This window comes from Camarhynchus parvulus, chromosome 13, assembly GCF_901933205.1.
Source record: "Camarhynchus parvulus chromosome 13, STF_HiC, whole genome shotgun sequence".
NCBI lineage: Eukaryota > Metazoa > Chordata > Aves > Passeriformes > Thraupidae > Camarhynchus > Camarhynchus parvulus.
In genome coordinates this window covers 4209060-4223078 of record NC_044583.1, presented here as the reverse complement: position 1 = coordinate 4223078, position 14019 = coordinate 4209060, and the positions used below count along the sequence as shown (strand labels likewise).

The window sequence follows — 14019 nt, the reverse complement described above, 5'->3', positions numbered from 1 at the left end:
ACTGCACCCGTGTGTGCATGACCATGTGCCTGCCCTAGCACTCCCATTCCCTCTGTCCCTCTGTCCCACACAAACCAGAGCCAGGAGGGAGCTGCTGGGAAGCTGAATTTGGGGTTCCTATTGAAACAGCAAGGATAGTGCTGTACATGTACATATATACATGTATACATATATACATTATACATGTATACATATATACATATATACATATATACATATATACATATATACATATATACATATATACATATATACATTATACATGTATACATGTATACATATATACATGCATACAGCAGCACTGTCATCTTGAGCCACTTATGAAGGTTTCTCAGATCTGGGTACCTGTAGTGAAAAGCATCTGCTCTGCTGCCTTGTGAACTTTGTGGGGTCTGCTTCAAATCTTGCTCCAGCTCCTGAAATATCTTCCATCCAGAGCTGCAGGCCAGGCACGGTGCTGTGGTGTGCAGCCCCCAAAGCAATCATCTGACACCTCCACGAGAGGGATGGAGCCTGAACAGAGCCTGGCTTAGCAGCTCCTTCCTAACTAAACCTCAGCTGAAGGAAAGAGGCTGAGCTCCCTGGTAAAAAGGGAGAGCTGTCTATGCTATGTACAGAGAGAGGGAGCATCAACAAAAGAAGAATGAGCTGTCAGGGCCTGTGCATGCAAAATGAAGTCTCTAAACTAATATTAATGGAATATTCACATCATGCATGAATGTGCCCAAGAGTTAATATTTTGGTAGCACGGAAGGAAATACAATAATGAAAATTCTTTAAATCATAGCATATCTTTTAAGACAAGAAATTTGAAGGCAAGAAACAGGCACTTAAATTGCAGGTGTAGTAGCTGAAGTAGCTTTTAAGTCTTCACTTACAAGATGCTTTCACAAACCTAAATATGCAGTCGAAATCACATTAGGACTTTGGCCAAAGAATTCCTTCAGAAAACAATAGTACTGAAGACAAAAACATGTGGTACAACTGAGGTGGGGCAGTTAGAAAGCAAACCCAAAGCAACTCCTAAATTCTGTAGGTTCTAGGCCAAAATCACACAGCCACAATATGATTTACAGCTGCTCTCAGCACTGCAGCACAGCCTACTTCAATCACTGCTCTGCCCTGGAGCTCTGGGGTTAATCCCATGTGGATTTAACACAGGCTTATGGACGTTGTGGAGAAAGGAGAACTGGGGAGAGCAGAAAACTCAGCATAATGTTACAAAAACACTCCACCTGCTTCACACTTAGATTCAAACAGTGCAGAAAGGTGAGAAACCCAACAGGTTACACAAGAGCTTTCATACAGAAGGCACAAAAAAGCACTGAAAGCAATACTCTAATTCTAGCTGCTTTCCTTCTGAATTGTTTTCCATTTTCTTTAATCCATAATGGGACCACATGCAGGATGCTTTGTATATTTTCCACCCTGATAGACTTTGGCATGAGCAGAGTGCCTGAACCAAATGTCTGAACCACTGAGCGAGGCAGTGCTTCAAAGGCCATTTGTTCCACTGGTGGGAGAGAGTGAGATCATGTTCACAGAGCTGCTTCCCTGACACAAATCCTCAGAACTCAATAATCTACAACTGGGAACAAACAGCAGGTGTGTATAATCAGGTTTCTGGAAAACCAGCAGCTCTGAGCATAAAGGACATTTTGTACATCTAGAGAGCATCTTACCAAGACTTATCAAAAACTTTCACAAACATTCCATCTACAAAATGCTCCATATCAAAAAATAGCAATTATCCCTGTCTAGAGGAAAGAGATTATTCTGATTTAATGTAACTATCCACAAAGCCTCCTTTTCTTCTTGGCAAACACAGGTTAACGTATGATGTAAAATTTTTGGACTCTTTAGTTTAGAAGTTGGATTATGCTTTTTCTTGGGAAGTAAGAAAGAAATAGGTTGTTACAGATAAAATTAACAAATAAACAAATCTCCCATTTAGAAATTCAAATCACTCCAGGCAGAAAAAGAACAAATTTATCTTGTCAGTAATTCCACATGATCTTCTGCCACGTTAGCAACTTCTAGATTTTATCCTTTTCCAACTGCAGAGCTGGGATTTTTAGCTTTAATGCAGTCTGAAGTTCACACATGTCCCCACATACATGCTCTTTCCATGGCAAGGCTGTGATGCAACTTTTGATAGAAATGCAAGATGAAGTCCCCCTTAAATTATCACATGGATAAAGAGATTTCCTACTTGAGTTGAAATGGAATTGAAATCTGGAAAGGCTAATTGTATGTCAAAGCTTTACTGAAGAAACTGACTATTCAAGTGGAGTTCTCAAATCAGAAACAGTAATGTTGGGCAGAAAAATTGGTATGAAAACTCATCAGTAATAATCAGAGTTCCTACATATACAATAGTGATTTACCCACTCAGACAGAAATGCAGCAATCAAACTTTTAGCAGAGATTTTGTACTAACATTAAACTCAGAAGTGTTTACTCAAGGACATAGACATATTTTGAAAATCAAGGGGAAATAGAAGTCTGGAGAAATGAAATATGTATATCCTACTACAAGTGCCTCTTCAAAATTACAAAGAAGTCACAGAATATTAACTATTTAAATGGATTCTAGTGACCTGTTAGAAAAACATGCTGGAACGCATCTGGATGTTTTTGAAATTAGATTGAAAATATATTCTGGAATTCAGGTTAAGTTTATACAAGAATAGTTTTATGTCATTCTGGCATTATGCAGTCATGCAGTTATTTTAATAATAATCCATGGAAAAGCAGTTCTGCTTGCAAATATCTCCCTTGACTGGGTAAGGACTAAAAGACATGACTGAATTTTCTGTGTGAAGAACTGCAAGGACACTTCAAATTAAGATACTACAGTGCCTAGTCTGACCAACAACAAAATAAAAATTGCAATTTTTTCTACCAAATAGATGTTATTCCTCTAGTGAAAATCATTAGATAGGGTATTATTTTTAGAGCTATCCACATTTTGGGAATATCAACGAGACTGACTCACAAAGGGCAAGAACAAAAGGAACAATGTTCTTTAGTGCTGCAAATATGCCAATATAAAAATGGAAATGGAACATTGCATGAATTTTTGTCTCCCATTGAGAGATGTGAAAGTAAGGCATTACAGTACCCCATTAGCTCCCAAAGTGTGGGCTGAACAGGGAAAACAGTCACACCATCTAACTTCAGTGGTGTTTGTCATCCAATAAATCCACCTACAGCAGAGTGCTGCTGTGAAATGAACAGAGCTGAATTCTGCATTTATATGGCAAAAATCACCATGGCCTCAACTCAGGCTCTAAAGAAGTCAAAACCACACCTTTTCTGCCTGTAGATCAAACACAGAATGCAAATGTGTCAAAGAACAAACTCTTCCACCAAGACACAGCTAGGAACCAACAGGATTATAAATCAGCGCCAAAGCGATGCATTCCAATTAGCAGCAGCTTTAATTGCTCTTGCTAGAAAGTGCAACAATCTTTTCCCACAAATGAAAAAATAAAATGGGCTATTTCTAACAAAATATGACAAGGACAATTCCATGAAAGCAAGGTAGGGGCTTCACAGACTGATTCAGAGAGTCCCTGCACAAAGGGAGCCAGGGAGGGAAGCACAGGGAGAACAGAGGAGCAGCAGGCACTGCCTGCAGCACAGTGACAACAGCTTTCAGCAAGTGCCACTTGCTTTGACCAGAGACTTGAAAACAGTCAATAAAAATAATCTGCTTGTGTTTCTCTCTTTGTCCGTCAGTTTTGAGGAGATTCTTGGGACTACACAAGGTAAAAGGAAAGAAAATTCTGTGTTCCTTATGCTGCACGGAGCTAATGCCAAAATGATAACTGATTTGCTGGTGAAAAGTTGCCACAGCAAAGGGAAAGTGTCAGCAACAAAACAGCTGAGATTCAACACTTCCTTCTTTGCCCAAACATGATGAAGAATGTTTTCCAATACTGAAATGCAATAGTTTTGAGAGTTTATTTTGACTGGACAATTAGGCTGTATTTTCAGGACAGACAATTTCCATTAACAGCAACACCAGGGTCCCCTCTCTCAGCTGGAAACAAAAGGCAGACTTTCTTTCCATATTTATCAGTCTGTACTTTATTAAAATGGACACACTAAAAAAGCATTTTAAAGTATTTAAGAAGCATGGGAAATATTTCAAAGAATGACTGAGAAGTGTAAGAGAATTAAAATAAAGCTTAGGTTGGGATTTTCAAATTCACATTCAGTAAGACTTGACTATTTTGTCTTTGTCAGATGCTCTGAAAATCTAAGAATCTGATGTTTAACTAATTTAACTGTAATCCAAGAAAGCTGTTCTTACAAAACCAGACTCTTCTGACACTAAAGCAGCTTCAGGGAGCTGAGTGTGTGATAAGCTACACTCTTTGAATCTGCAGAAATTGTTTTACATGACCTTCTCCTGCACGTTGCACTGGGCTATGACACAGCAAAACAAAGTCATCCTGCCTGAGGCTGGCAACCTCCAAGTGTCTTCAGCCACTCCAGCTGAAACTATTCAATTGAAAAAAAATATATATATCACACCTTGTATCCTCCAAACCTGTGATTTCAGTAGGATGGGGTTTTCTTTCCCTAGATGAGGTTTTCCATATAAACTGAAATATTGTCTTTTTTAAAAGGAAAGCACAGAAGAACATCACCATGCCATGTTCATCCCATAAAAAGATAACTTACATTGTGGACAGAGAGACCAGAGTGCTGAAGGCTCCGGGGGTGATGGTGCTGATGTGATTGTCATACAGAGACAGGAGCCTCACTGAGCTCAGGCCAGCAAAGGTGTCGTTGTTGATGCAGCTGATGGAGTTGCTCCTCAGCATCCTACAAGGATTAAAACAGGGAATTAGGAACCACTGGATAATAATTCAGGATGGGAGGCGCTTTACCAAAAAGATGCTTTGGAAATCATTCTGTTTTTACTGATTGCTGAAGCAGAACACGGCTAGAGGAGGGTTAGATTCACATAAACATGGTCTTGTGAATTTAAAATGCATCTCTTCCACTCAACATTAGAGGCTGATGGGAGCTGCACATCTCAAAGCAAGATGCAATTAAAATTATTACTAGTGACAAACCTGAAATAAAAACTAAAGGCTCAATTTAATAAATATCTGAGAGTAGGCTGAGATGTATTTCAGAGATCATTTGAGACTGCCAGAAGTGTGTGACAATAACAATACTGGCTGCATTACTTCTGCTCATGTCCTGGATGTTTTTTTGTAATCCACACTACAAAAGTATAGAAGAAAACCGAATCCTCATCAAAAATCAAGGAATATTGTAGGAAAGATTTCCAGACCTGGCACAAGCTCTGGAATGTCATTATCATCATTAATTTTGAAGACAAAACCCAGTAATCATTCTATAAAATAGTCTTTGCTTGGTGCTTGTACCAGATGAATCAGTGCTGTGTTTTGGAAGATCCATCTCTCTGAGTTGTTATGGTAACAATGAACTCAACAATAAAGCCCAATTAATCTGAAAGACTGGAGTATCTTGTTACACTCCACTGCAAAAAAGGCTCATGTGTATTTGTTACACTGCATGCCAATCAATATCTGGGTCTGTAAACATCACTGCACTGTTGTGATATTCCTACTTAGGTGAAAAATCATTCAGTAATTAAAGCACACTACCAAAGACCCACAATATGCATGCAGCTCCTGCTGCTGTTGCAGTGAATTGATCCCCAAACTGAGGAGGGTTAACCCCTGGGTACCCAACTCCTGGGTATCCAGTGAACAATGGAAATCCAGACTCCCTCAGGAGTTTCAATTTACATCTCACATTGGTATCAGCCAGCTGGGCATTGAAATGCTACATCAATGCTACCTGAAAATCACCAGAGAGAGTTTAGAGGTGGCTGGGAAAACACTGACAGTGTCCTCACAGACATTGCCTGTTGGAGGCTGAACACTGCTGCTTTTGCATCACTGGTCTCTGTGCAGTTCCCAGCAGAGGCACCACGGTCTCTGTAATTTTGGGATTGCAGCTGGGGTGAAACTGTGTCAGGAGAGACCCACAGGGCACAGAGAAACACCTTTACCAGGTCAAGAGCACCAGCTCTAAAAGGAACAAGCAGTAAATGTGAGAATAAGGCCCTTAGCAGCAGCAGAAAACATTTCTCCGGCCCTGCATGGAATGTATCAGGCAGCAGAACTGCAGGATGGGATAATCTCAATGCCAATATATCCTGCACAGAGATTTCTTACATTGCAGGAACATACAGCCTTTTAAAAGCTGGACCATGACCCTGACAAATGCAGCCCCTTTGCAGAAGATTACTATTTTAATGCTGAAAGAAAGTCAATTAATGGATAGCAATATATGTCCCTCAAGCCAAAGCCTTTGGTTTCATATCATGGTTCACCATGCACTGTGTGCCCTTCCTGAAAGAACACTTAGACTCACAAATCCTCATATCATGCTGTGTATATTTAGACTGCTTTATCAGCTGGGGGAAATGTAGGTCAGGTCAGCAGGATAGCTTGAATGTTAAGCATCTTTTTATTAAAAAATGCTGAATTTTGTTTAGGAGCACTGCCACAGGCTGCTTTACAGTATAAAAATTAATTTAATATCTATGGGCAGTATTTTCAAATCCCTTAGTAAAGTGCATACATTAAATTGAAGAACAGATGGTGGTAACCACAAAAAATGTTAATGGAACAGCAAAAGTTCCATATTTATCATCACGGAACAAAGTCCTTGAAATGAAACTTGAATTTCTTTTTACACTTGAGTAAGGACTGTACTAATTCATGATACCTTCCAACATAAGTAGTATTTTTTTGCTAATGAAATTGCAGATTTTAATTGTATTTTGATTCCTAGAGTCTATCTCTTGACAGCCCCACCTAGTCAAGTGCTTTCTTTCTACAGCACAGCTCCAATTTGGGTGTAGGAACAGTGGGAGGATGGACAAAGTGATAGGAAACATGTTCCTGAATGTCTTGTTTCCAGAGGAAATAACAAAATAATAAAAGCATTAAACGACTGGAAGTGCACAAATTTGACACATGACAGGTTCCTTATCACATCAGTCCTGTGAAAATCTGTCCATTTTACAGAAATAGCTTATAAATCTCAAACCTGCCCAGGACCAGAGATAGGGTGAAACCCTCAAGGCCGAGCAGCATCACTGGCTATGTAATTACAGATATTTTAGCAGGCACTGCCAAGGCTGAGCGCTCCCACCCTGCCCAGGGAGGAACAAGGGCAGGGCTCTCACTTACAGGGTCTTGAGCCCCGTGAGGCCCCTGAACATCCTGCCATGCACGGATTCCAGCTGGTTCTCTGTCAGGATCAGCTCCTGCACGCCCGCGGCGCCGTCGAAGGCGCCCTCCCGGATCTCCTTGATCTTGTTGTTGCTCAGATTTCTGGAAGGACACACCCAGTGACAACAAGAAAATCAGCAGTGTTTTATTCCACACATCACACTGGAGGGAGGGAGATAGGAAGAATTTGTTCCTTTTTGTGGTTATCTAGAGAGACCTATCCATTCATTCAGCAAGGAGAGCATCCAGAAATTCAAAGGTTTCCTACTGTTCTTACAAATAGCTCCCTTGCACTCATCAAAACCACAATTATTTCAGCTAAATCAAGATAATTTAAATTAATGCAGCTACCAGATTTTAACACCTCACGTAGTTGTCTCTTATCCATGTCTCTGGAACCAGTAAGTGGGAGTTTCCAGCATCTGATTCATGTCCATGAAGTTGTGGACAATGCTTGGGTGTGGGCGCTCACCTGGCAAGAGTCAGTTAATGTTACTGCCATTGAAATGGTGTCACAAATTGAAACATGGACCACTTTTATTCACTGTACCATGTATCTGATACCAACTTTAGTATGTGCACTTCAATAAAAAACCACCACTCAAATGAAACAAATATCACTTAATTGTCAATTCACAGCCACTGCAATACACAGCATTATTTTCTAAATATTTACTCTGCCTATACAGTCACAAGATGTTTGCTTATAGATCCATATTAGAAAACTTTGATCTACAAAGTCAAATGGAGTTCTCCTGAAATGCAAAATTAATCTTTTGAATATTTCATATTTGTGAAAATCTCCATGAACAGACAATTTCTGAATGATAAAAGTGCCATCAGAAATGCATAAAAATAAATGGCATTTAATTATTTAAAACATTTATATAGAAGGCCTTAAGCACATTAAAACTTTGAGCCTGAGTCCTTCAAATATCTCCCATGATGTCCTGTATAGATTATGATGAATAATTCTATTTGTCGAGGTCTATGGCAGGAAACACTGGTCTTTGTTTTACTATCTACAACAAAAAGGAGAAAGTACAAGATATATTCTTGTTCCCAAGAAGATGCTAAATTCCAACACCATTACTCATGCAGAATAGCACATTATTCCAGAAATGATCCCAGTACAGACACAGCATGAGTAATAGTTTCAAAATCCAATTCCAGGTGATATAAAACAAATGACAAGGTATCAGATTAACACCTGGGCTACTCTGCTCAGAAGAGCTGGCAATTTTACTGGGATAAAAGTTGACAGAAGACATGGAAAGAGGACAGCTTGGCCTCAGATAGAAATAATGTGGGTCTTGCTCTTTTCAGAAGTCATCACTTAATAAAATAAAATAAAAAAAAGAGCCTTGGAAATATGTTTCATGTGGGAAACTGGAGTACACTGGTTTATGTCTGCTGAACAACTGTCAGAGAGTGGGCCCTACAGCATGTGGCCCATCACCTCTTGTGCTTTCTTGTGATCAGAAAGAATAGGAGCATGCCAGCAATCAGCCAAAAATAACATAAAAACATCTAGAAATACTTACAGGCAGATTTCTCTTTCCAGAAGTTTAGTGCTTTGTGCTAAGGCTCACATGAAGAGTTTATGTTCAGTGTCAAAGCAAGTCAAGGGAGGATATTCTGACATATGCATTTAATTTTGGGGCTCAGCTATTTCTCCAGTGGAAATGTTTATAGCTCAGCATCTCTTCTGAATGCTGGCATAAATAAATGCTCCCAAAGATGCCCCTCCTGGCAAAGATCATGCCACGATGCATATTTGCACAGAATAAGTGAGTAAATATTTGTGGTGGGAAGGGAGGGTGAGTTGCTATAATAGACAAAGACTTTGCAGATTGCAAACTGACCTACAGTTGTAGCTGTAAAGTTTTATTAGTTACTTTTTGCCATATAAAAGATATTTAGGTACATGTATTAAAACATGGGGGCAATTTTAATGGTCTATTAGATACTGAAGGCAGAAAAGAGCAAATATTGGAGACAAAAGCTGGTCACCATCTGCAAAGGAATTGGCACCTTTATACAGTGCTAACATCTGAATTTTAATTGCTGCCAAAGGACTTCAGCAGATAGGCAACTCTGCTCATTTGAGTTAATAATGCCTGATCTTTTCAGCAAGACAGAATTACCCATAAATATGCCAGCAGCCTCAGAAGAAGCCAATTATAAATACCTTTCCCTTGCAAAAGATTTGAAAATCCAACATTATGCTGAAATCAAAGTTCCAAGGCAGGGAAAGGAGAAGCTCTGCAGTAATAAATAGGTAAAGATGTTACAGTCCTGCAATCCTGCCTGGAGTATTGTCAAAGCAGATGTTCTGCCAACCTGGATTTTGCTTTTTGTCTTCCTGAATTGGAGTTTCCCATATCAGAATGCAACAACAACAACAAAAAAGTTGTAGATGACAACATTCAGTCACCAAAAGGAAAAAAAAATGTTTCCTCCTAAAGTCTGAACAGCTAGAATAATAAACATGAAGAATTACCTACTTTTCAGTCTAAGAGTTATCAGGAAAAATAATCAGCTGGTATAAAGCTTGAAAAATGAAAGCACTGTAACCTTTTGCCTGGTCTGTAACTCAGAGACCTCTAAATCCATCCTTCCCAGCTCTAAAAGATTCTTTCATATGTGATCATCACACTTGACAAGGAATTTTTTTTTTGACATTTTATAGCAAACTCCCACTACAGAAAAAGCCCCATCCTCTTGCAAGACTGAGCTTTTACCAGGAATTCTTCTTGAAATCCTGAAAGACAGTGGAAAGAAACTGAGTTTTGAGACTCTGCCCTCCCATTTGGCAGGACCCAAATGGGAGCCAGCCTGACCTCAGCCTGGTAACTCCTGAAGGCTTTTTCCATAAGGACTTCCTGATGTCCCCTGGTGATAACATTTAATCCCATTTCCAGACTTTTATTTTGGGCAAGAGGTCAAAATAAATTTTCAGCAAGCCTGGGTCTGAATATGGGGGGCTGTGAATAGGAAATGAAGAGATCAAGAAGCTATCAAGGTGACATTGTTCACACAGCTCACTTTTCAGGCACATTTTATTTACTTTATGGCTGAAGTTTATAATAATATTATTTCTGTTGACCCCATAACTTCAAGAGCAAGCTGGATTCTATTCAGAATTAACAGAAGCATTCACCCTGCTGTACCTGCTGGGGCAATGTCAGCATTGCAGCTCCCCAGGGCTGAGTTACTGACACACCTTCCCACGTGGAAAACCCCTGAGAGAGATCTGCAGCCACAAAAGATCTGCTTGGTCTCACCTCCAACCCTGCAGTTTTATCACAAAACCAGCCTGTTCTGAGTGGGGCTTCCCGTGAATATCTCTGTCTGCTGGAGATGTGCTTGCAATCTTTAAGCACATGTGAGGAGAAAAGCCCAGAGCTGCTGCATTCCTCTGGAGGATGCTGAGGGGGTTTTACAACACTCTGGCTGGGCTTGGTGGTGTGAGCTGTCCTCAGGAGATGCATGGCACTGACAGCCTTAAATACTACACACAGACAGTGAATTGCACCCAGTGCCACCCCTGCACTCATCCAGCAGAGCAGACTGATGGCCTTGCTGTAAAAACCACTCTGAGCCCAAATGGCACCAAGCACAACACACTCCTCAGCCCCATTTCCAGAAAACAAAGTCTGTTTCTGTGTAACAAATGACTGCAGCCTCATTTGCCATGGCAAAATTCATGCTTAGGGGAAGGAACAACAGGTAACAGCTGTTTCCAAGGGCACAAACGACTTCTGCCTCCCCCAGAAACCTGATATCCTGGTTTTGAAGCTGACTCCTAGTCCGCAAACTTTATCATGATTCAATTTTATTTCACATGTAAAATGTTCAGATCCTGGTCTGACACCCCATACAGTTCAATCCAGCAGGAATACTTACAGCCAAATTAAGCCTCCAAAGGCAATTACATGCTGGAGGTGGGCTGGCAGTACCAGCTATTGGCAACACAGCCTGACATTTCTTATAATAAAAACCGTATTATATGTTCACTTTGTAACTTTGGCAAGGCTTAACTGAATGAACTGTTAGATGACCCTTTCAGGTTTTGAGGTAAACATTTTTCATTACTCTTGTTCTCAAGAGAAGAGGTCAGTCCCCTTTCTCCCCAGCAGTGCATGAAGTATGGCAGTTCACCTCTCTATTTTGAATGTGAGCTCATTGCTGGTTTTTTTTCCCCTGCAGAAACAGCAGCTGGGACCTCAGAAAATGGCCACTGATTTCCTGTAGGCACAGGGCAGTGGGCAAGCTCTAGAGATGGCATCTGGGGGCTCCAGCCTCTGCCTGTGGGTCAGTACCCCATTTCAGCAAGTGTTTCAGGGTCTCTGTGCTCCCTCTGGGTCAGATACCTGGGGGATTTTGGACATTGAACCTACCATGGCCAGGGAGCCCCTCCAGGCTTCCATTGCCATGGGAGTCCCCAGGCAGTGGAAGGTTTTTTCTCTAATTAACAACTGAGGCATTGCCAGGGAGTGGTGGGGCTCCCAGTGCTTGACTCATGCTGATTTTGGTGGTTGCTGCAAGAAATGAACTGCTGCTTTCCACAGAAGTCAAAACTTCACCTCTGTGAACGGGGATATCTCCCCTCTCCCTACCTGACATGACACCTTGATGTGCTGAGTGGGAAGATCTCCCTGGAAACATTGGAAGCATAATTCCCTGTTGTTTCTGCATTGGAAGCATAATTCCCTGTGAAAGGCAGCAGCTTCCAGCTGCCATGGCTGGAGGGCAGCAGCTCCTGGAGCCCTTTTAGGACACCCCCAAAAGTCCAAGTCCTGGAGCTGCTCCCACTCCTAAAGAGCTCAGAAATACATCCTTGTATTCCCCCTGCACTCCAGGCAGATTCAAAGTGCTCTTTGTAACCACTGCAAAATATCAGCAGCACAGTCCTTGGAGCCTGAAGCTGGTGGGATGGGGATGGGACTTCAGCCTTCAGAGCCTTCAGCCTTTGCACAGGCAAGATCAGGTAAGGCCATGCAGTAAAAACACAATGAAGCAAAACAGAGGTCACTGGAGAGCCCAGTAAATTGCTTCTGGACTGGATGAGACCTGTCTAGAAGAATCTACACCATTCTACTGTAAAAAGCACTAAATATGAAGAAAATTAAAATTCAGATTGTGAAAACCACACTGTGTATATGGGATTTTGCAGCTAATTATTGAAGTTGATTAGTTTTTTTAAAGGCACATTCAGATATGTTAACCTTTCAAAAACCAGCAGGGTAATCTTAGCTGTTTAATTCCTAAGTAAAATGTGGCACCACATTGCATTATGTATCTCTGACCTTTACATTTTTATATCAAGAATTCAATTTTGTTTTGCATTAAAATGTATTAAATCCTAGGCTGACACATCATACAATAAGGGTCAGCTTAGGAGGGCTATTTTCAGACAAATTACACCACAACAGCTAATTACATATTAGAGGCGGGGTTGGTGCTACCACGTGTTGCAAAGGTGGTCTGACACTTCCCTTTTTCCCCCATCATTTTGACTCTCTCTAGAATTCTGCTGGAGCTTTACCAGCCACAGTGGAACCATGGCTCTCTGAAATGAAGTGTATTTTCCAAGTTCCTTGGCATGGATCTGTCACTACTCCTAAACTCAAGTGAAAGACAACCAGAGGAAAAGCATTTAAATACCCTTCAGGTATCCATATTACAGATATTCACATTCATTGTGGGAAAAAAAATTCAGAGAAAAAAAATAAAAATGATATGATTTAGGCTAATGCCCTGCCACTGCAAAGCTCTGAGCTGTTTTCTTAAGCCTAGGAAGCAATTCAATTTCCAGACAGATTCCTCCACCTGCTGTTTGCCTTTAACACTCAAGCAGACAAGGAATGTATGATGAGACAGAGTCAATACTGTCAATCAAATAATAGTTAGGTTTCTTGTCTCCTATACACACTAAAAAATGGGGATTGGATCAGTGTTCTTCCTCTCTGATTCAGCAGCAATCGCATCGGAGGCACTGCCCACATTCCCCTTCTTGCTGGGTTGAGAGGGACTTTCAGTAAAGGCCAAATAATAACTTGGAAGGAAAGGGTTGTTTTGTTGTTTGTTTCTTCCTGGTAACCCCTTATTTTCATAAAATGGAAGAAACAGGAAAATAAGTTCAATCTGGCTTTTTTAGGGATCAGGCCAGTGAGTAAAGCTGTGGTTCAAATGTTGCTGTCCTCGTATGAAAAACCACTGTTTTCAGAAATCCTTTTAATTAAAATGGAGAAACTTCTTTAGAGCATCAGGTAGAACAAAAGAAATGAGCTCAGCTACAAAGATTTGCTAAGGAGCCTCTGCTTGGAGGCTGCCACTAAAGCCCAGCCAGAGACCCTTTGTAGGGTGCAGCTTCTTTTTGCCAAGAGTTTGACCTGCTCCTGCACACCTCTGATCTCAGCAGCTACCAAGGACAGATAAAAGAATCTTTGGTTTCACAAGAAACAACTCTTAAAAATCCCTCACAATGGTTTCATGCTGGATTTATGCCCAAAATACAGCCCCTGTCGAGGCATCCCTCCCTCTGAGTGATCGATGAGGACAGGAGGGACAGCACTGTACTTCCCTACAGTAAGATTTAAATAAAAACAAATTATTCCAATTTTCAAAACATAAATCCTGAAGGTTTGATGAGGACAGATGCTTTCCAGTTTGTGTATACACTTACATAGCATGCATTTTTCATTCCTGTTTACTATCT

The 14019-nt window shown here is 40.7% G+C and overlaps 1 protein-coding gene across 3 annotated transcripts in view; it reads right to left on the bottom strand.

Annotated features, from left to right (window-relative positions):
* The window catches only part of SLIT3 (slit guidance ligand 3), a 482483-nt gene that overhangs the window by 103404 nt on the left and 365060 nt on the right, over nucleotides 1–14019 (bottom strand). For all 3 annotated transcript variants that reach the window (XM_030957781.1, XM_030957783.1, XM_030957784.1), the window contains 2 exons: nucleotides 7254–7397; nucleotides 4696–4839 (listed from right to left, as the gene is read on the bottom strand). In XM_030957781.1, coding sequence (XP_030813641.1) covers nucleotides 4696–4839; nucleotides 7254–7397 — 288 coding nt within the window. The remainder of the gene's footprint in view (nucleotides 1–4695; nucleotides 4840–7253; nucleotides 7398–14019) is intronic.